At 40.6% G+C, this 23,455-nt stretch overlaps 1 protein-coding gene across 2 annotated transcripts in view; it reads right to left on the reverse strand.

Moving 5' to 3' along the window:
* The window catches only part of ANTXR2 (ANTXR cell adhesion molecule 2), a 119,447-nt gene that overhangs the window by 81,797 nt on the left and 14,195 nt on the right, over positions 1 to 23,455 (reverse strand). For both annotated transcript variants that reach the window (XM_049814872.1, XM_049814871.1), the window contains exons 8-10: positions 6,430 to 6,490; positions 5,205 to 5,300; positions 605 to 674 (exon numbers count right to left, since the gene is read on the reverse strand). In XM_049814872.1, coding sequence (XP_049670829.1) covers positions 605 to 674; positions 5,205 to 5,300; positions 6,430 to 6,490 — 227 coding nt within the window. The remainder of the gene's footprint in view (positions 1 to 604; positions 675 to 5,204; positions 5,301 to 6,429; positions 6,491 to 23,455) is intronic.

Raw genomic sequence — 23,455 nt, forward strand, 5'->3', positions numbered from 1 at the left:
ATCTTAAAAGCCTAGGGCACGTCTGAATTTGAGAGGAGGAAGGAAGGATTAGTTCTCAGAGGGCCAGAAGTAATGTGTAGGCATGGCCAGTGACACATAGAATAAGGCTAGAACTGCAGTTTAGCCACTGTGCTATTACGAGATTGCTGCCGTTGTTAAATTAGTGCCTCGTTTTATCATTACATGTTGAGCAGTGGTACGCATCTTGACACATAATTTTAATAATAGCTTGTAAGTGTCAGTGATAATGTAATCTATTTAACAATGAGCCTAAAGATTATCCAGAAGAGAGCATATTATGCCCTGTTAAAACAGCTAATCTGCATAAAACTTATGACAAGCCAGACCTTTTCAGTGTTTAATAAACTGGCTGAATATTCATTTTTAAGGCACTGTCCAAATTGGTTTGGTCACAGATGACTATTTAAAGCCCATTCCAAAGCTGGCAAATACACTAGGGAAATAACACAAGAATGCAACAACAAACCACCCCCCATAAAACCAACAAAAGACTGCCTCTAGCCAAAACCTCTCATGATTAACATCAGCAATAATGGGTCCAATTCTAGCAAAACATTGGATGACATTTGTTTCAAGTACTTACTGGCCGCTTTTGTATAGGATTGGTGCAGGGCAGAGCAAAAAATCAGATTCCACTGTTTTTGGTTTTTCATCTGAAAAAAACAAATCACATGAGTTCAATATACTGTGCTATGTAAATGGGAAGCTGATGTGTGAACATGCTATAATGTCCCTTCCCTTCTCACAGTATGCTGGTTACTGGTTTGGTAATGTCTGGAACTTGCAAGCAAAGCAGGCCCAAGTTAGAGAATAAAGCTGCTGCTTTTTTTTTAAAGTTGCACCTCGAACATACAAATCCAGAGTTGCCTTTAAATGCGAGTGTGAGCCCACATTACACTGCTTACTTTATTTTACTCAAGTCAGTTCATGCTCTTCTGGACAGATAGTTTCCTAGAATCGAGACCATTTTTGCAAAGACTGAGAACACTATTGGGAGTTTCCTAATAGTTGGAAGATGAAGGTTTGTTTCTCATTAGCTCTAACCCTGTGCATTGCATTCAAGGATTTTTTTACTAGCTGTGATGGGTGTGTCTACTTCTCCAGTGTTTCTCATGCCTTTGAGTCTCTAGCTGTTCACAAATCTCTCAAACTTATAAAGCATCTATTTGTAGAGCACTGTGTCCAGCAGAGTGCTCCTTTTCTGCAGCTGTGAAAAGGAGAGGAGGGAGCTCTTTTACCTCATGTGTTTGGTAAGCTGGGAAAAATTCCGCTCCTGTGTGCAGAACCATCCTCCCAAACTTCCCCACAGTAGGACTGGTTTTTTCTGTATTGGAGCTGCTCCTGCAAGCATGGACTATTTTCTGATTTAGGGGTGAGAGCAGATAAATGATCTGCCAGATAAACTTGGAGATAACTCTGTCCTGTATTTAGGGAAGAGGCAGACATAGGGGCAGCTGAAGGAGGAGCTGTTAGCATAAATGAGCTTTTCTTATGTGCTATAATCTGCACTGACTGCTTGGCCTAGATTTGGGGCTAGTTGTGAGGTGGGGAAGAGGGATTAGCACATTGCCATATGTTTTTGTCTTAATGGTATGTTTCATAGATTATTTTTCTATCCCACAGCTACATTTGGCAGGTTTCCTTTCTAGCATTTGGTAATGGTTCTTTATAAATGCAAAAAGAGAAACATGCCAAATGCATCTTTTAAAACCAGAACTGACAAAATAACGGTTTGCTCTGGGGCTGATCCCAAAGTGCAGCCCAGGCTATCAGTTAGGGGAACTCTAACATTAAAGTACATCCTCATGCAAGTACCCTCCATTATGCCCTCAAATGGTGAGGGTTCTGCTGAGCAACTGCCAGTTTTTCATAGAGAACACAATGACACAGGAACAATTTTCCTTTTCTTGGGACCACCTCCTTCCTCCCGCTACTGCTCAAAGCACCCTTCTTAGCCCTTTGACCACCCCAGCTCCACTGTTCTCTTTTAGGTTTCCTCTGAGACAAAAGCGCTTCAAGCCCAGCACAGAGCTGTAGACAATGAGCTTGTGTATCAGGGTAAGGGTCACATTAAGTTTACCTATTTCCTTCCTATACTACTCCCTAAAAATTTGCTGTTGTCCATTGCTGAAGTTGAGAACCTGGGTGGGTTGTAGCAGACCTCTGGCAGGACCCCATACAGCAGATTGTGTTTTTACGCTGCAACGTATAATAAATACATTGCTATGCCATTTTCCTCCCTTTGTGTGCTTCAGTGCACCCTTTGCTGAAGCCAAGAAAAAATTTAAAAAAAGCAGCCCAGAGATCTAGTTGGAAATTCTCACATCAGATGCTAGCAAGTATTTGAGGGCTTCATCCTGTCCAAGTATACTTATTTCTACCATGGCAAAGCAGACATACACATGCCGTACAGCTATAAAAGACTAAACAATCAGAGAATCGAAGAAACCAGAGTCGGAAAATATTTCAAAAGGTCATTTAAAGAAGGCAACATGCTTCAGATATTGTTCAGTAACACTCATCTAAGCTGTTAAAAGGCTTCCTAGGTAGCCTGTTCCAGGCCCAAGAAATGTTTACAGTGAGAACCATTCTCCTAATGCTTCACCTAGATCTGCTGCAGAATTTGAAGTCTGTTGTCTCTTGTTCTCTTTGAAGTGGACTGGGAGAGTCCAGCTTATTATTTTCAGCCCTTTAGCAGCCCGTAATTAACAATTACTTTGGCTATTCTTCCCTTCCTGTAAATGTAACAAACTGAATTTTTCTGTCCCTCCTTACAGCTTGTGTTCTGAACTTCTGCACATCCTTGCCAGCTTCCTCTGGACACTCTCCACAGTGGATTCATCCCCCATTTGTAGCATGGAGCACATCAAAATCCAAGTTCCTGGGAGCAATCATTGGTAGCACAGCACAGCCCTGAATTCAAATAGCACCGCAACCTACCAATTGTTAAGTACCTTAAGTCTATTTGGCGTACGCTGCTAGCATTGCTACTAAATAATGCCAAAACTTCTAGTATGATAGTAGCACCTGCCAGCAGGACAAATGAGATGAGGTTTACGTTTGTGACGTTTATGGAAAATGGCTAAATCCCTCCTTAACTCTTGTGTTCTATAGGTCCTTATCTCCACCAGTACCTTAATGCACTCCCCATCAGAAGGTATCAAATGGTACAAATGCCCCTACAAACATAACCATATTGATGCAAGCTTCAAAACACTTACATGAAGAAGGTATGTGCTATTGTTTTAATTTCTCAAATGGACGGACTGGGTTGTAGAGAAGTAACTCCTCGTGGTAAACAAGAAGTCAGGAGCAAAGCAGGAATAGAACTGAGGAGTGCTGATGACTTGCAAACCAGCCACTTTAATGAAAATTCAAGTTCTAATTATCTTCAAGTCACGTAACTGATGTCTCAACTATTTACCCCATATAGTGTGAAATGAGTTTTATTCATTTGGAACTCAACTAGTCTGTTTCCCCGCTTGTCCAAGTAAGAAAGGTACACCATGATAATAAATACACAACTGAAGCAATAATTTTGCCACATTGGAAATTCTAGCTCTACAAAGCTAATTTATGCAACAAGTTTAAATAAGCAAGCTACAGTTTAATGTAGGAAACAAAGGTGACAATTAGAATTAAAACTGAAGGGAAATTTATACAAGCAGACTTTATTTACACACATTGCCTTTATCCAGAACTACTGTGCTATTCTGTTATTCTTCCAGAGTATTTTAGATATTTAACAGGCAGGAGAGATTGGCAGCCCATTCAAGTATATATGATATCCAGAGTAAGCAAGAAAATGTACTGGAAACACATGTTAAATTGGGTAGGAATTCAAGACAGGCTAATACAAAAATCAGACAGTAGGTAGGGAAAAAATGAGTTGGGTTTTTTTCTACAAGTCCATTTTGGGTCATTTTCCAGTCTGGCTTGCTTCTAAGGGATACCACTTAGAGCAAGAAGTTGGATGTATTTACACTAGCCATCCACTTTAGTTTCTGGATTAAAAAAATGGCGGAGGTTTCAAGTAATGGCATTTTTTCCGCCATCGTCTACCTTGCGCCATTTCAGGGAACAGAGCAGCACAAGTAGACTAATCCAAATTCCAGCATGACTTTTCATCTGCCCTGCTGCAAGTTAATGCACTGAGCAAGAGAAGACCAAGCCCTGAATATTTTACTGAAAAATAAATTCTCCATGAGCATACTTAATCAGATAGCAAGAAGAAAATAGTCTACACTGCCTCTCAGTTACTTCCAGAGCTTTTCTAACTTCTGCAGCATTCCACTTAGAAACGTTTCCCCCGTGACACTTGTAGTTTGACAAAGGAATAACTAAGGATTGTAACACCTGGCCAATGGCAAGTACTACAAAAAAAAAAAAAAAAACCACCCCACCCCCAAAAAAAACCACCACAAACAGATAAAACTACAGGAAAAGTGCCTGTAAAAGATACCACAGTCACTGTCTGAAACAGAATTGCTTTCCACAGGTCAGGAAACTAGAGTCCAGTTAGGGATCTGGTTGCATCGAGACCCACTCCTGGAGGAGAGCGCTGCTTGGGACACTGAACTGAAGAACCATGTCAAAATACAGGGACAAAATAGTACCACCTGTTCTGACTTAGCCTTATTCTATGCTGTTGCAGGAGCTCCACGAAGAGGACTGACTCCATGTCAGGAGGGGCACCCACGCCCTGCCAAGCCCCTGAAACAAACAGCACAACGGCTATACATCTAGCACAGCAGACAGAATGGGCAGAGACGCTCCAAGATAACAAGGTAAGTGCACCCCGGGAAACAGTGCCTTTTGGAATTACAATGAGAGCCTGTGTCTTGGCCTGGGCCTTCTTACAAGAAGGGGAACTTGGTACGCTCTGTGGTTATGTTTTTTCATTGGCAAACATCTGCCTACTTGTCACCATGTTAATTCACACAGCCATCTGGGCTGCCAAACACCAGTCACAGTTTACAGCTAATGGCAATTGGTAGCAAATTCAAACCTCTGAGCAAGACATGAAGTCACTTGCATCCTCTTACTAATCCTCAGACCTTTCCTGCTTTCCTCCTCTTTGATATTTTTCCTAATACGATTTTAATTAAATGAGGTAACAAGAAGCAAAGTAGAGCACTTATTAGGAAATCTAAAGGCATATCATGTCAAACTTCAATACTTACTAATTGTAGTTCCATTCAGTTGATAGGTACAAGTAACACCATCAGTTTTCCCACCAAGGGTTAAGCCACTTCCTCTAAGAACAACCTGAAACTCCTCTGGAGAGAAAAGCAAAACCCGAAATCACCAATCTTTATTGCACTGCAGTAAATTAGACAAGTAGAGTTTCAATACAGCCTGCAATAAATGAATCACAACATAGTAATGCTTCAGACTTGCTCAGGTCTCCTTTTTAATTGACCCCTGGTACTGCATTCTTCAGTCAGGTCACTATAGGAAAAATAAAGATCTGTTCCCAAATCTTTATCCCTGAGGCAGCCCTATTAAAATGGAAGTTGATTCTGACTGTCAACAGGATCTGGGGCTCAACTGCACGGTAAGAAACAGTTTCTCAGTGAATACTCTGATAAATGCGAAATCTGGGTCTTGTAACAAGACAACTCACCAAACCTGGATCAGGCCCACTTGAAGTGCCAGATGAAGAAAACATTTCTCCTTAGTACTATTTCCCTGGAAGTTGCCTAAGGGCCACACTATTTGTAAACTGTGCAAAGGAGGACTGAAAACAGTTTGTTTACCAAGGCCACCGATTTCATTGAGATGATCCATGTTTTTATGAAAACATCAAAATAAGGATATTTTGCAACTACCTTTTTTTGATTGGTCTGAAACTATGTGTGGGTTGTGAAACCCAGAAAGAAGACAAGCCCTTAAAATTTTGTGCAACTCTTCTTCTTAAATGTATTTAAATGTATTTGTGCATTCCATGCACAAAAATGCAGTCAAATGCTTTAATGCTTACGCTGCACAGATTTGGGGCATGGCACTAGAAATATTGTCAAGAATTTATATGAACGTAAGTCACCAGGATTCCCAGAACCTAACTCCGTGACCATAGGTAAAATAGTATGCAAGTGTCACGGAATAAGTATAATTGCTTTAAATACAAGGGCAAGTGCACAGCATGACCAGTGGGAGAGGGGAAGATAAATGCATCTCAAACTACTAAATGCATTACCTAAACTATGAAAGTAGGCCCTGGAAGACAGCTTCTCTGAGGGGTAAAATGAGTCAACAGAGAAGGATCTGATCTTTCTTAAACTCCTTGAGGATTTTTTTATGTAGAGATGTTTTATTCTAGAGACCTCTGGGGTTTTTCTTTGGGTGAAATAAGGAAATCACAGTTCTGTAATAATTGAGTATTATTTTAGAATTATAAAAACTTACCTCCCACACAGACACTGGATGGCTCCAAATACAAAATTTCAGTACATGACTGCTTCAAAACCTGTTGCAAAGGAGGAAACTAGTCATAAACAGGTTTCAGAGTGCTATTTCAGTGAGAAAAACTACTTTAAAACAAACGCTTATCCCCAGAAGATACAGGTGCACAGCTACAGGTTTGATTTGCATTAAGTCTGACTTTGTAGGACACTGCCTTGACCATGTGAAACTTCTGCACGCCTGCACACTCAAGTCTCCAAAGAGTTTACAAGACTTGGATTAGTTTGTTAAATCTGGGACAGCCTTCAATACATAATGATGTCTGATCTTGGTCTTGAAATTTCTGTCCAGATCCCTAACATAATTTTCCATGAACTCCAGTCTTAACGTTTAAGCCAAAAATTAGTCACAAGGAGCCTGATCCAAAAACTAATCCAGTCAAAAGCGGTCTTCCAGCAATCTGTGGGTCAAGCCAAGTGCAGGTTATTCCAAGTGCTGGCATCCTGCCCTACGTAAAGCACAGCAAGAACACGCGGTGTGCTTGACTGCGCTGCCTTCTGTCGGATGGGTTTTTTTCACTGCTGTAGCAGTCAGCCTGCTTCAATTCTTCAACCAGTCAGGCAATATTCTTCCAAAAGGCTGGGACAAAACAATACTCCTACAGGTGACTTAGAAATACAAGGGATGGGATGTAAGAGAGAGGAGGAACTAGACACCTTGGACCGATCTGTACTTACAAAGGTCTCAGATGTTACCCTTAGTTTCAGCAAAGTAACGTTTTACCGTTTACAAACACATCAAGTGATCAGGTTATCCATGGTCACTTAAGCAGAGGCATAAATAGCACCCAGGTGTTGACTACTGCAGAGCACTTCATTTTCCACTCAAAAATGGTGCATCTCAGAAGAAATGGGTTGAGCTTGTCTGACTAAAACTGTTGCTGGAATCTAGCTGGGAGACCATAGTGTCCTCCCACTGCTAGGATCTCAATCCCACAGCAGGTCTCCATCCCATTTCTTATTGTTGTTCAGGAAGGAGATATGATACCTATTACAGAAATGTTAATCCCCCTCTCTAAGCAGGTAACAGTATTTCTGCTAACTCAAAGGGAATGAGTCTCTTGAAGCTTGTAGGGTTAAACACGCCCAAACAATCTACAACTTTCTTCTACCTTCGCATGATAATGTGTAATTTCTCCCAAGGGTTTTTAATTTTCCTCCCACTCAGAAAACTTTCATGATGTCTTTATATAGCTTTCCGTGTTATAAGTGGTATATTTTTAGCAGGCATTCATATATAATATTACATGGAATCAGTTCAGGTCCTTGCAATCACATGCATAGTAGAAAGACCTGTTACTAACCCCTCTCATCTCCATTTGCCAAAACTCTGCCTGTTCCTGAACTGGCCTGTCAGTAAATGTAACTCTTAATTTTAACTCCTTTCTCCTCCCTTCCCCCTCCCCTGCCCCATCTACACTATTTGCTAGTGATTTCTGTTGCTACATATCCAGGCCCAGTAGAAACAACAACGTATTTGTCATTGTTATGACAAAAAGCATGCCGAGCTCCAAAAAAAGAATAGCTGGTCTCATGTAACGCTGTCCATATCACCTGTCTCCACACAAACTGCTGTGCACAAATTAACTTTTTAGTGATTGAAAACCCATTCATAAACACTAAGTAGTATTTAAAAAATTGGAGACCTTGCAGGTGCATATATTTGGATGAGACATAGCAATAGAGATCTTTGGTAAGAACGTAGCTTGAAGTTCAGTGCAAGTTGATCAGTTTATTAGCTGACGATGTGATGTCAATTCCAAAAAAGGACTCAGCTTTTTGATTCCTATTTCAGTGTAGAAAGAGGAAGTATTGCTTGGTTTATTGGGGGGCGGGGACATTTTGTGCATAAGCAGTAAAGCATTTTATTCCTTTACTGTAAAACATGTTCTGTTTTTTCTTCCTTCTGAAGAGACTGAGATGAATAGTCCAGTTTAAGTTAATGAGACTACAGACTTGCTTTAATACGAAGTACAGATCTAACAGTTGGCAGTATCAAAGCCCACTGAATTAATTAACTTCTTTTTAGAGCAGCCCTATATAGACAGGGAGGAACTTTTCAACACCTATCCTGACCCCATTTGCCCACTGTCTGATTAAGTAGGGCCACAATATGGATTGGCGAGGCAGGGAGAGGGGAAGACAATGATGGACAAAACCTGTCTTTTCTTGGAAAGTAGTACTTCTGCAATTGCACTGTAACTGATAGTAATTTTTCTAACACCGTGTTTCCAAATGCAATATTAAACAGGAAAAGAACGTATTTGGACATGCTTAACGCCTTTTGTATTTAAGAATTAAACTGGGGAGGAGGAACCAACCCCAACTGAGATAAAATATGGCCTAGGTTAAATGACCGCAATCCATGAACAAAATACAATTTCAATATAGGGTTCAGGATACTGTCCTGAATACCAGGATACCACGACAGATACACTGACTTCCTGCATGGCAGCATGGAATTCATATTTATACATGTAGATGTGCTGCTCCTGACATAAAGCAGGAAAATACTGGGGTTTAATACTGTTCCTAGAAATAAACAATTCCTTTGACACTTATTTTTCATCGTTTTAAGTATTGCCGTTCTCGACGTGGCTTGAGAAAGCTGTACTGTTCAAAGATCCTCAGTCTCTTTGCAAGTGTGGTAGCCTGTCATTTTAACCCAAACAAAGCTTACACTAGGGGAAAAAAAATGTGTGAAAATACCAAAACTTGTTTTTATAAGTTTACCTAGTTCTTTTCCATCCTTCAAAAAGCTTCTTGATAGCCCATGCTTTAAAAAAAAAAAAAAAAAAAAAAATAATGTTGTAGAAATCTGCCTTGTCCCTGACAATCTTCCTTCCCTTCAACAACAATCATCAAGTAACCTTAAGGGGCAGAAATAAAAGAAATCTTGTAAAGAATTGACTGGAATGAGGTGGAACCAACCTAAAAGCATATATAGATAGCTCTTTGCTCAACCTTTTAAATTCTGGGTTCTTCTCAACACTCTGTCTAAGCAACATTGAAACAAGATGCAGAACCGAATTTTCCATCAATTAAGTAAAAATCAGAGCATTCTTGCAAAGGGTCAAATCCCATTAGATGTCCCAAGCACAATCAGTTTGAATGGTTTGGCTCACAAGGCTATGGTAACTAGCATTTAGCTGTCACAATAGAAAACCTGAAAATATTTTCAAAGACAGCAGTCACCACTTGTTCTTTCACATGTAGGAGAGGAGAACATATTTTTGCATCTTAAAAGGATGTATAGAAACTTGTGGCCTTTCTTTACCCTTTTCTTGCTCTGGCTCACGCTCTTTTCTATCTGTTTTAATCTTTTTCTCACTCTTTCCATGCAAGCTGTTCCCTCCAGGTGCACTCCAATAAAAGGCTTGTCTCTTTTCTTTAGAAGGAATGATGTGAAGGCATCTCACTCATCTTGCCTTATGATCCATGTTCATTACTTAATATGCTTTCATATCTCCATATCAGGGCTGTTCCTGTTTCACCCTTCCTAGTACCCTGTGGAATGATCTTTCAGTGCCAGCTGATGAGGGATTTTCCAAGATGCATGTTAATTTTCAAAGTTCCCCTTTTCAGGATGTTGGTGCATTACCATACAGTTGAAAGGGGTAAGCACTGGACTTATGCACAGTGCATGGCAGCTTTCACAGACAGCTGAAACCTAGTATCCTTGCCGCTTCTTCTGCAGCCCAAGAGGAGGGATCCGACCAGTCTCAACATTAATAGCTTTTAATGGAGCCATCTCACTTGTGTGTTACAAAGCACATTTAACTATGGCAATGTAGAAACCAAAGCATGCATATAATTTGCATGCTTAAAATTTAAAATGAACTTTAAACTATCTTGCTGTGGAAACCTAGGCCGCAAAGTCAGCAAGATCAAAATGAACTCTACAAAAATCTGTACTATGCTCCCTCTCTCCCTGTTGAGGATAATCAAAGAGAATGATCTGGCACTGCAAATTCATTATTTAGAAACCTAATGCCCACAAGGAAAGTTGAAATAATCACTATATAAGGCCACCCTTGGATAGGATAGTTAAACACTATGCTGACATAAATAAAAAAAAAAATCCAGTAAGACTATCAATTGCCTTAGTTGAACAGCATACAGGGAGAGATGCAAAGAGCTGACGTCATCCATTTCATTTCCAGAGCTCCACACCAAATATAGGGCTCTCTTCTCCTCGGCTTGCAAAGGCTTTCCTCCCTGAATGCTAGCTGTCCCAGAAAGCAACATTTTCCCACAAACCAAAGTGCAAAACCAGAGTTGAAACATGTCAGCCTGTGTCCTGTTGTCTTACAGCTTCAGAAATGGAGAAGTGTGGAGGAACTACAGAATGGTTCTTCCAAGTCTGAGACAGAACTGTCCTATGTGGAAAACTGGTTACAGCTGGAAATACACAGATGCTAATCAAAGTGCAGAGGATCACATCAAAAATGTGGCTCTGAGCTTGCCATTTTAACGCTTGTTAGGAAGCATGTGTGGCTGCTGGAAAAGGGAAGGTGGCAGAGTTCTGCTCTTCCAAGGTAGTCAGTCTCTTGTACTTGAAGAAAATGAGACGTGAAATTCAGGCCCGAAACATCCTCTTGTTCAACAACAACAGAACAACATACTGCTGAGGGAACCCTATTCTGTGGCTCCTCTATATACAGGATGTGTTGCATCACTGCCATATTGCAGCAGCAGCAGCCGCTGAGCATCCAAGATGAAAAAAAATGTTGTTATGCTGTTTTCTATGAAGAGTTACTACAACAGCTACCTCAATAACAAGTGGCATGAACGCAGCTTATGCTCAGCACTGGAAACACCACCCAGCACGGCTTCTGAGGGTTGGCTGAAGGCAGAGGAGCATCTAAGGCTTTTAGTGAACTCGCATCTTATGGCTATTAAGTGAATGCATACTGTACAGTTTCCATAGCATTTCTCAGTAATGCAAGTTAAACATTTCAGAATACTTCTGAGAGCAGAAGTTATCAGAACAAAGGTATCTGAGTTACGCCATGGGCACTCAAAAGCAAATTCACCCTTGATGTAAACTCACTAACATAAGCTTGGATTCTATTTGGCCAAACAAGCTTTTCTTTTCTGAATAGGTCACTCGTAAATCAGCTGCTGGACTGCCCAGTTCTGTCTGTGAGCCAGCTATCGCATTCCTTATCTGCAAAGCATGCAGCAACCAGAACCAGAAACGTTTAGCTCCTGAACCAGCTAACTAGCATCCAAATTTTCTCTTTAAGTCCTACATTGTCTGATTGTCACCTATCTCCATCTCTCGAGCTATTTCAGAGGCTAACAACCTACTGACAGTTTTGTGTTCAATATAAGTTTAATCCTCCCCAGGCACAAAGAAGTACACATGTAAATTTTTCTTAAAAAAGTTGTACAAAGTCCATCCACTTTATAAAGTTGATAAAGTTTGGGACCACTTTTCACCTAGTGAATTTTTTTCTGAACAACATGATTGTTAATCAGTACTTAAAATCCATATCAATCCTTATCAGTGGCATGGATTTCTATGCACTTCCCAGTAGAAGGTTACCGAAGGCTCACACAAACTTCACAGCCTGCTTCCTAAATAAGAGGTTTAGCATTTTTATTGTCAATAAAACATTTAATTCAATTAGAGATGTTTTACAGAAACATTGTCAGTTTCTGACCTGTACGGGTCTGAATTGAAAAACAGAATCGTGTTTTGTTAGATTTAAGCTGCACAAACCATATACCTATGCAAATAATTCCATTAGCATAGAAAAGGCAGATGTCCCTGCAATAAATTGCAAAAAGACAGCCAAACAACAAGATGACATAAGGCTCACTAGTGCTTACAGTCTTTGAAAACTCCACCTCTGTTCATAAATTTTGCCTTGTCATAGATCTCACCCCTGCTTTATGCGAACACTTCTTCCAATAGAAAATGTGCCTTCTGCATCTTCCAGTACCTCTTTGACTTGTCACAGACTGGGCCTAGCTCTGCTGTGACTCACTTTTCACCCTTGCTACTGTCTCTTAGAAGTTCTCAGAATTTAAACAGTAAAGCAGTGTGGCTCCTGCAGCTTTTTAAGTATTTTGACTACCATACACTCAGAACATACTGTGGAACAGAGCTGTACCATGCGGTACAGTGTTACATGCAGGCTAAAACAACAACTTTCCCTTCCAGCACTTTAATGAATTTCATGTTCCAAGAAATTGTGAGAACAATGCAGTACTAACGAGCCACAAGCAACCCAACTGTACGTGAACAATTAACAAAATACGCTAAGTGTCAATTTATTTCACAGCACCATTCGATTTTGCTTAGCCCCGGTATGCAGTTCAAAAGTTTTTGGCAGCAGTCAGCACCATAAATCATGACTTGCATGGCATCTGTTCCTCCCTGGAACTACACGCAGAGTTCAGGATTTTGGGCAGGTCGTCAGCGCAGCTGGATTCTTTATTGAACCGCCATAAAAATTTTTAAGTCTACTGTTCTGAAACTAGAAAATGATATATGGATGTGCAAGGTGTTGGCTTCCTGCTAAAGATTAGTATAACCGCGAACTGCTGGAAAAAGAAAGCTCCTTGACACATTTTGATCAGACTTGGCGTGTTAATATTTTGGAACAACTAAGGATTTCCAGAGTCACTGGTGGCCTTTGCTCCCTACAGTTCCATTCCAAACATGCACCTCTGTTTACATCGTTGCTCACTGGAAGCCAATCCCAAACCAGGCTGGCTTGACTCTTTACAGGGGAAGACAATATGGTTCCGTGAACAAAGGTGTATGTACTGTAATCAAACAAATGCATCTAACTTGCTACTTCCAGAACCAAGTTTTAAAGAGGAAAAAAATGTTTGCCTTCAACAAACAATCTTCTTTGCTGTACTCAGGTATGGCAAGATGTGCAAAACATGCTGACAGTGCAATATAATCACCTCCACGGTCCCTGTGCAAAAATATATTTACAGCAGTATTAGCTCCTGCTCATTGCACTCTGAGCTTGCAACTGAAGCACTGCCTATTGATACTCCGCCAGCCAGTCACGCGTACACTCACTGCAAAATGTGCGCTGCACAATTCAGAAAGATAGCAAAACAACACTAAAAAACAAAAAAAAACTTAAATGCTAGTCTAACAGCAAACCCAAGACAGTGGCTTTTCTGTGGAGACTTCCGCCTTCTTTTCCTTCCTCACTCCCTTCCAAATGTGGCATTCATCATTTTCTCTAGTGATGTTGTAAACACAACACCTAGTGAGCAAAAGATAACCAACCATGAGGAAAGCAGATCTAGGAAATACGGTAAACTGCAAACATAATTAAAACTGGAGAAGCTATGTACATTGTGTAACATGCAAAGAGGATGTGCTTTTCCTCACTGTGCCAAGCGTGTCTCTTAGTTAACCATGAAACCTGCATCGCCAAGAGCTGCATCCCCTTTACTTCCACCTGCAATCAAGATGCAGTGGAAAACCTACAACCTTGTAATTGCTACTGCTAAATACAGATACTTAATTCAATAAAATGTACTGAAAGAAGGGTAGCAGAAAGGGAAGACGGCACGCACTACAGCTAACTCACAAAACAGCATCTGAGAGGGCTCTGATAACTTAGAAGCACTCAAAACTACCTTTAGCATTACTAGTCTCAGTTGGATCTGTGCACATAGACAAAGGCTCTTTTGACTGTCAGCTGTAATACTCGAGTTCTGCGGGCTGTTTCCTGATTAGGGATTGCCTACACCTTTTGGCTCCCACTAAGAACTGATCAGGGAATGCCATGCACCTGTACAACTGGGGCTTGGGGAGCAGCTATTTAAGTGGTAGGCATAGGAGCATGCATAAATGGAATCTGGAAACTCTGGGTTGGAGCTGTGTGAACCTGAGCTTGTCGAACAGGGCTCTTGAGTTAGTCTCTTCTCTGGTAAGTTAGTATCTTCTTGAGCTTCATCCCAGTTCGGAGCTGCAAAGCTCCTCTGAAGAACGCGTCACGAAAACTGTTTTGTGCTATTGTTTGGTTTAGTCATTTCGAGCTAAGTTGGGCTAGCAGTCTCTCTGGCTGGAGTGAGTCAAGCAGAACCTATCAAAACTGAGTTTACACAGGTGCTTACTTTACATCCTAGAATCATTTTGCTTCATTTGTGCTGATTGGCTGAATTAGGACTGGGCTTAACCCATGTTTCCATGTGTTTTTATTTTTCTATGAGTCATTCAGAAGTACTATTGGCAGCTTTTTTTTTTTTCTTGTAACTTAAAACTTTTTATTTTCCACTCTTGCTGAGGCACTAAAAAGGAAATGGAAGTGAAGCAGGAGGTGTTTAATTGGTTTAATGGTCTCATTTGCTATTTTTGTTCTAGAGAATGAAATGCTGACTGTCCATAGATCAGTATTTTTCATACTGAATTCACTCAACTTTACAGCATGTAGAAGTGAACATGTGTGAAATCAGGGTGGTGAAAAACTTTGGCTGTATTTATGCCGGTATCATTACAGGTTTCTCTTCTTCATGAGTTGCTGCTTTTTTTTACCTGAATAGGAGTTGTGCCCCCTTATACTGTGCTGGAGTTAGGCTTTAAAGATAAAAACCTAGAGTAGGTTACAAGAGAAAATAAATCTAAGTAGAGCCCTTGATTTCACTGATTACACTTGAGTAACCTTAATCATACTCAGGATCTTTAAGTTAGAAGCACCTTCACAGCACACCTTAGGCTCTAGGCCAGCTTCTCCACACACCAACTAATGTTTAAACTGCCCGAAGTTAATGACTTGTTTCCGAAGTGAAATTTTCTTTTCTTTCAGTTTGTGTCACAAGGTCCATGTCATTGTAATATGAACTTAGTGAAAAAAGAGTATTATTAAAAAACCAGCTCCAAAACATGGGATCCATATGCAAAATGAAATTCCATATTATATCTATGGCTCAGTCCCGCATCATGTGTCCCTACTGTGTTAAAGCAAGCCCTGTGACTTCCCATTTTTTTCCCAGCGCTCATCTGTGCGGTAAGCAATGAGGCAACAGGGCCACCTCACACTAGATGGAAGACAATCAATTCAAGATAACTTGGAATGAAACACCTGCTTTCACAGGAAACACCATTTTGATGCTTCTCTCCAACAAAGCCAAGGCAAAGGAACTACAGCAGTTAATACCTAATGCCAAACTATCTGTGCTCTATCTGCTGCCAAACATCTGTGCTCTTAACTACAACTCACTGCCAATTTCAGCCTACTTCCTGACACTGCTCAGCAAAGCTGTAGACAAAGAGCAAGGGTAAGGGGGGGGGGGGGGGGGGTTGCCATCCTGTCCCCTGTCTAAATGAAAAAAATCCCTGGGCCATATGGTCTTGCATAAAATAACCATCAGAGAGAAGCCTGGTGCAGTGTCAGGTTAGTGAGAATATTCTAATTACACAACGTCTAAGCAGCACCTCATTTGCAGTCACTGAGCAAACCAAATGTAGATGACAAAACTGTGGGTCCTAAGAGATGTGTATTTTAACAGCATCAGAACCTTTAGCCCCAAATTACTAAAACCAACCCTAAACCCATTACTTATCAAGTAGTGTAAATAAGAATCAAGACAAACTGTTACTTTCCATAGCAGGAAAAAAGTTGTTTGGGCTATTTTATTGTATTTTTTAATTAGTCGGGAAAATCTGGCTCAAATCAACTTACCACTAAGGAAACACTATATTTCATTTGGACTTGTGCTTCATCTTAAGCAAGTTTTACAGCATCCCTTATGTAACAGAACTGATAGCCACACAGGGAGAGATGACAAGTCAAATCCAAATCACAAGGCACATGCATGCTCACACAAACTGGAACCATGTCAGTTATGCTGCTGGCTTATCAAGCTCTCTGTTCTCCAGAAGAACATTATATGGTTTGTAATATGTCAGAGAATGTCAAATTAAGGGCTGCACAGCAGTGAAGGGTAGAGCAGAAAGCGTTCTATTCCAGGCCATTGATTCCTTCTAACAACTACATGCAGTAATTCCCAAAACTATCTACTCAGTCTCAATTGCATGGAAAACATAGCCCAATGTTAGTTCTAAACCTTGCACCCAGTGCAGCTTGAGTAGTAGACCATCCAAGGGGATTAAAGAAGATGACCGATTTAATCAGAATAATTCTTTTAATGATAACTTGTTGCATTTCTGCCCCCCCCCCCCTTAAATGTTTAATAGTTCGCTTCCTGGATTCCCAGTGCATAAACTGAGCATATTTTGTTCCTACAGGAAATGATCCAATTAAGTTGATGTATAATTGATAATGAACTGTTTAAGCTGATTTTGCTTTTGAAAAATCTTAACAGCATGCAGTCAATTGGCTGACCCTCCTCCCCTCATCTGCAGTTGAGGGTCACAGTTTAAGGAAAAAGCAGGGAGCAGACTCAGTGTACTCTAAGCAAGGTAGACTAGGGAGGAATTTCAGCTCTAGTGAGCTGAGCTGGCTCAGGGCATTAGTATCGACTACTCTAAAATAAGGTAGTCCCTGATTACTATAACTTGGCCACTGAGACACAAGCAGTTGAGACAGAAGAGGCTCAGTAAACATTCACATTAGAGATACCGCGTATTTACCAGAACATCGAACCTTGGAGCACTAACGGTTGCAGTTATTAAGTTTCCCATTCTCCATAAATATGAACTCTGCTGACCTGTCTTGTTGCCTTAAGCAGGTAACAGTGGGAGATGTTGATTGACTCATACAAGTTTAATAATTCACTATCACCTCAGTGCAAAAGCCAGGTCAGGCCAAGGAAGTGCTGCTGATAGCATATCTACAGCAGAAGGCATCAGACTGACAGAAAGAGGCTGGGGCACATTTTTGTAAAGTCATTGCAATAAGTTTTAAAAAACATAAAGGCTAAAATTGTTCTTCGCATGAAGCAGCTTTTGCCTACCTCAACATAACTGACTATCACTCACTAGACTTCATTCTTTTCGCCCCTCCGGCACCGACTCACTGTCCAACGTGGGCCGCTTACCTTTCTCCCTGTGCCTGTCTCCCTGTGCCTCTCTTCCCCTGCTGACTTTTTTTTTGTTAGACTGTAGGGCACACAGGTACAGGTCTGATTTTCACCAACTCTTGTCAACAGCCTGCGTGGCCCCTTTCTCTGCTGAGGCACTGGGGTACAAGTGACAATGGCGCTGAATGTCACCACATTGAAGATGATAAGTGACTAGTCAAGCACTGAGAGCTATTGAGTGTGCCAATGCCACGGACATTTTGCACAGTGGTTCCCTTTGGGCCCTGCTGATCTGGTTGTCACCAACCCATGTAACTTAAAAGGTAGGAATGCATTCTCATGCACAGTGATTGATAGGGGAACCATTTAACTGACATGGAACCCCTCTGGATATTCAATAGATATCCTTCACTGTTGCTCAAATGAATCTGAAAGCTAAAGGGATTTTGCCAACTGTTCTTTACAAGCGGAGCAGATTTTCCTCTATCATCGACAAGAGTATTACTGCAAAGAATTTTTACAATTAGGCAGTGAGTTTTTTATAGCACTACCTGCTTATACTGCTTTAGCAAGAGTCTGCCACTGGGTATGTTACGAATATTATTTTGCTTTTTAAGGACCCTCGATGCATTTAAACCTTTGTTCAATTTTACTCTTCCTAGGAACACTGATTTGATGGTTCTAAGTTAACTCCACTTCAGCCCTGGAGTTTACATCCTACAAACACTAAGGTTTCCTCTCCTGCAGGTTACCCTTTCACCTAGGAATGGATACTTGAGTAGATGTTGAGAAATCTCATCATGTGGGGTAAGGTACCACGTAGCAAGTGGTGCTACTCATTTCAGTGCCAGCATTTTCACAAAAAAAGTTCCACCTAAGAAAAGAACCTCTGATGTATGTATTGCTCTGTTCTTCCAAGAATCATTCCTTCCTGCCATGCTGTCCCTCTCCCCTCACAGTTATACTGTTAGCTAACCTTCTTCCAGGGTTTCTTAATACCATTCCTGCAGTGAGATCTGCCGAGCTGAACGCAGTAGTCATGGTACAGCTGTAGGAGGGCTGTCCATACTGACATTCAGGACTTACAGAGTCTTTTTGTTGCAGTAGTATCTGTGAATGCACAGCTTTTCTTGGACAAACTTAAAAGTTTATGCTAAGGATGAGGGTTTTTCCCTGAAGGGCTCAGCCCACTTGGAGACAATCTAGCTTCAGTTAAAAATATTTTAGGTGATGCAACGGCTCAGCTTGCGTGTCTCCATGAATTTTTTTTTTGTCCACTATGTTTAAGGGTGGTTTTCCCACATAAAATGAACAATTCAGAATTGAGCACCTACAAAATGAGCAAGAAAAAAGAGAGCTTAATGATTCTATTTGTAATCCTTCTCAGGTGGAATTCTTAAGAAATTTTGTGACAAGTAAAGACAAAACAATTCTGGACTGAACTTTTTTAAACTGACTACTTCCTCTTAAGTTCTGCATGTATCAGTTCCTGTAGTCTTATCTGATAATTTTCTGCAAGGTTTCCTAAGTACAAAATATATTTTAACTTCCTGTATTGAGTGCTGCCAACTCACTTCAGTATAAAAATGTGTTTAAGTCTACTTAGAACTGTCACACACTCTAATAATGTTACTAAAGCAAGTTCCATTAATGTAACTTTTGAAGGCACAAGCCTTGTCCAATTCTGCCTGCAGAGACAACCGGACAAGTTTCACTCATAAATCAGCAGGACTTGTGTTTGCTTAAGCGAAAGGGGAAGCAGGGATCTTTGATAGGATTTGTTTTTCAGAACATGGCACACAAAAGCAATTCAGATTGGCTAGGTTATGCAAACCACAGACACAGAAACATGCCATGAAAGTAGGCAAACCATGAAAAAAAATTGCAGGCAAAATTGGAAATAAAACATCATACTGATTTACAGCAGAATGTTATGGGAGCATTACAGAAATGTCAGCCTTACGAAAGATACTGTCTTGTCTAAAGACTCTGTGTTTGATTCAGGTGGTAGCAGCATCTTGGCTCCCAGCTCCTTAAAGTAATTGCTGCTTCTCATTACTCCTCCATTCATCGTTTCATAAGTGATCAAACAGCTAAAATGAGCAGTGTTCAGAACGGCCACATTTCCTGCCTCTATGAATACAAACATCTTCTGCACCCCTCCTCGACAGGGTGTCCAGTACTGGTTTTTTGCGTTACAAAGAAGAGTTTACCTGACGCCTGAGATACTATCCAACTTTCTCAAGGCTGTCAGCCCCACAGTCTCTAGTCACCTTGCAAAAACTGACCCCTTAGCCAAATTGTGAGTCTGACTGAGCTATTTAATAAGCAAAAAGTCTCCACAGTTTCTCATGATCAAAGTGCTGGTTCAGGACCATATCTGGTCAGATGCAAGCGAGGCACTCTTGAGTTAGCCTGCTTACAGACTGCTTGCTTACAGCCCAGCACCCCTGTATGAAGAGATGTGCAGCCTCACCAACAGTCCCCCTGAAGCCAGGTAGGAATGTGCTATCTTGGTTATGACAGATAGACTCAGATCTAACAACGTAAATGATACATTCCCAAATGGTTCTTTAGCAAATGGGGAAGAAGAAAAAAAAAACAAAAAAACAACAACAGCATAAATCCTATATAGGAAACGAAGGCAAAGAAGAATGGGTTTCGTTTTCTTCTGTAGTGCTGAACTGTCACGTGGTGATACAAATTGTGCACTTCCAAACCCTTGCAGCTCACACTGCTATGGCTTACTCACGAGGCCACGCTCCGTGTAACTATCAGCCAAACTACATCAGTACTGTTCCTGATAGCATAATAACTTGCCTTCAGCATTTTTCTTTTAAGCTCTAGACTTCTGCTTAGATTTATTTACCCTGACAACGCTGTTTAGTTACTGCTTTGTAAAGTTAGATATTAGCAATGCCAGAAGAGCTGAAAACTTCACAAAACAGTTGCCTCTTCACAGAAGTCTGCACAGAGCTTTGAATCATTAGTTGATGTTATTCAACAGAAACACAACACAGCATGGTGATGCTTAAATCCTTACTCACTTCACTGTGATTTTATCTGAACTAAGAAGGCAGTCAAAACACAATGCAAGCTTTTCAACATCTGACCTAGGTTTTCTCTAAATGCTAATCTCAACTGCCTTGACTGTTAATCCCTGGCCACAATTAAACACATTTTGTGTATCAGTCTAAAGAAAATAAATTGGAGTAATTGCTTAGGCTTCCAACAATGGCAGAAGCAGGTTCTAACAGATAGTCTATGATGAAGCTCATCACTTTTTTTTTCCATTGACACATGAAGATTAAGTGCTCAGTTCTCCTGGAATTTGATAGAAGTATAACAACGTAGCAGCCAAAAAATTTTGCAGCTGAGTCCCACAGAGACAAAGAGACAAAGGTATTAGAGGCTTTGAGCAGCTCCTCCCATCATTCCTACTGAATGGTTTTGTGTTGTAGTTTTGCTTGAGGGTTTAATTGCTGGGTCGCTACCATTTCTGTAAACAGTGTATTTTCTTCTAAATAAGTGTTCAACAATGTTCATGGAGGGTTTCACAACTGCACCTTTGATACCACGCTTTAAGCAATACGTCTGCATGTTTGTGACATGGGCATTTCATTTTCATCTGGTTTGAAATTAGCTTTCCCTTTTATGACAGAGTGTCTCTTTGAGCCTGCATTCTCTAGCTAACTTGCAAACTGAAATGGATTTATAATTGCAAATAAAAAGGAAAACTGTGACTATTTCATGTTCAATTAGATCTGCTTATCAATTTCATAATGCAATGAGAATTAATTGGCACTATCAGTCAAAACCCCCTCAAAGAAAATTGAGTTATAATTACAGCATACCAAAAGATCACATTAATGTAGCCACCACACGTGCATTTAAAAAAAAAGCACGCACACACACAAAAAACAGAACACAACACCATCACCAAAAACCCTACCTATGGATACTTTCATCCACGCTCTGCGATAAAACAGGGATGCTGGCAGGGTATCATTCTCACGCTCCTTCCAACAAATACATTTAATGTGCTTATTAGAGAAGAGAGAAGGGGAGTTTCAAATGCCTTGACAGCTAAATAAAACTCCAGTTAGATTCAGTGCTTCTCAGAATGCTGTAAACGATATTCAAGCCTCTAAAAGCCCTCAGGAGCTATCAAATCACTAGTACTAACTGGTTTTGTTTGATCCTTTATCTCAACAAATGAGACTGATGCAGGTAAGACTGAAGTCAGTTGGTATGTTTCCTATCAGAAAGGCCTTCTCCTGCTCCTTTTTTTATCAGCAAAAACATCTTCCACTGCCCCAGCAGCAACAACGTAAGAGTCTTTTTATGGACAGAAATATGCAATAAGCCAAGCGTTGAAACATCTATTCCAGCTCCTGCCTGTTAAATAAAATCCCAAAACAATTCAGGAATTCAGTCACAGCTTAAAGGAGCAGACAATGCATTCAAGCTATAGAACAGTGTACTTAAAGTTTGCTTTTTCTGTACAGTCCCCGTCAGCGCTAAGCTGTTATCTTAAAACAAGGTGCTGCCATTATGTACGTCTTTTCTTGCTCTACAGCTATGATAGGCACAAATCTGGGATTTTTACACTTGGGTTTTTCACAAGTGCCAGAAGAAGCTGGACTGAGGCTTATGCAAAGACCACCTGCCAGATCTTATCAGAAAAACTTCCCTCTTTCTGTCCACAAAAAAGTGAAGGTGCCTGGAAGCTCCTGGGAGGTATAAAAGAGGCAGACTGACACTGCTACTAGCCAGAGACTGCCCAAAAATACCTCGGCTGAGAATGGGGGATAACAGGACAACCTACAGGTTATGCCAATCTTCCATGTGTTTGAATTACAGACTCCTCAAGCTGAGCTCTTCAGAAATCTCAAGCGATCGTACTCCTGCTGCTGCGTCGAAGAGCAAGAAGACTGGAGAAACCTGACTCCTTGGAAGGGTCCAATCTGCAGGTCAGTGACCCTCGTTGGAGGGGAAACTCCAAACGCAAATGTCTTTAGTCCTTTATCTAGTTCTATCTTGACATGCATTTTGAAATGCAGTATCCTTGGAAACTTAACATAATCAACTGGGGTTAAACGTTCAGCTTCTATTCCTAAGTCTACCACTAGCAGCTTCAACGTTGCATCGCTTTGCACTAGCAGGATAGCTGATTCTTTTCAGTCTTGAAAATGGCATAGAATGAGATTTTTAAAAAGTAGTACCACATGGGGTGTACTATCTTTTTGGGAAAATAAATGTCACTACATGAAAAGGTAGATTATATCTCTTAAGAATGTGCAAGGAAGATTCTGAAATTACATTTAATTTAAGCAACAAGAAGGAAAATAAGTTGTTTCATTATGATATTAACTTCCACAAAAACCACACTATTCAAGGGAAGTGATAAATTCATGACTGCATAATAGCGTGTATTGTGAGTAGTATCCTTTCTTTATTAAAAAACAAAAAAAAAAAAAGGCGGCAAGGGAAATGAATTATAGTGGGATCTCTCTCAGAAAAAGGATTTCATTATTGGCTTTGACTTGACTTGTGACAGTAAGCTTTTTTCCATTCTGCTGCCTACATGCAGCAGCAGCACGGTTAACCTTGCGTAAAACACAGAGCCTTTAGTTTAAGATGACGCAAATAAATCAGGTCCCCACAACCAAAGGTGTTTTCTTGACACACGGCTAAAATCCTGTCAAGCCACTGATCACAACCAAAATGCTCCTCTTGCTTTGACCCCTTCTTGCCAGTCAGAGTCATTAGTTGAATGGCCTCATCTCACTGATGGGAGTTTCTCATGGCATGCTGAGGAAAAGGAACTCAAAGTCTTACTGCTTACTGGGAAAACAAGTGGTTATAGTCAAGTCTCAATTATGTATTTAGAATGCTTCTCTGTATACAAAGATTTGGGCAACTTCCTAAATTGCACTCATTCCTAATGATTTTAACCAGTTGTTCTCAACTCTCCTGCAGTAACAGTCCTGATTTTTTCAGAC

Source organism: Accipiter gentilis, chromosome 12 (assembly GCF_929443795.1).
Source record: "Accipiter gentilis chromosome 12, bAccGen1.1, whole genome shotgun sequence".
NCBI classification, from domain to species: Eukaryota; Metazoa; Chordata; class Aves; order Accipitriformes; family Accipitridae; genus Astur; species Astur gentilis.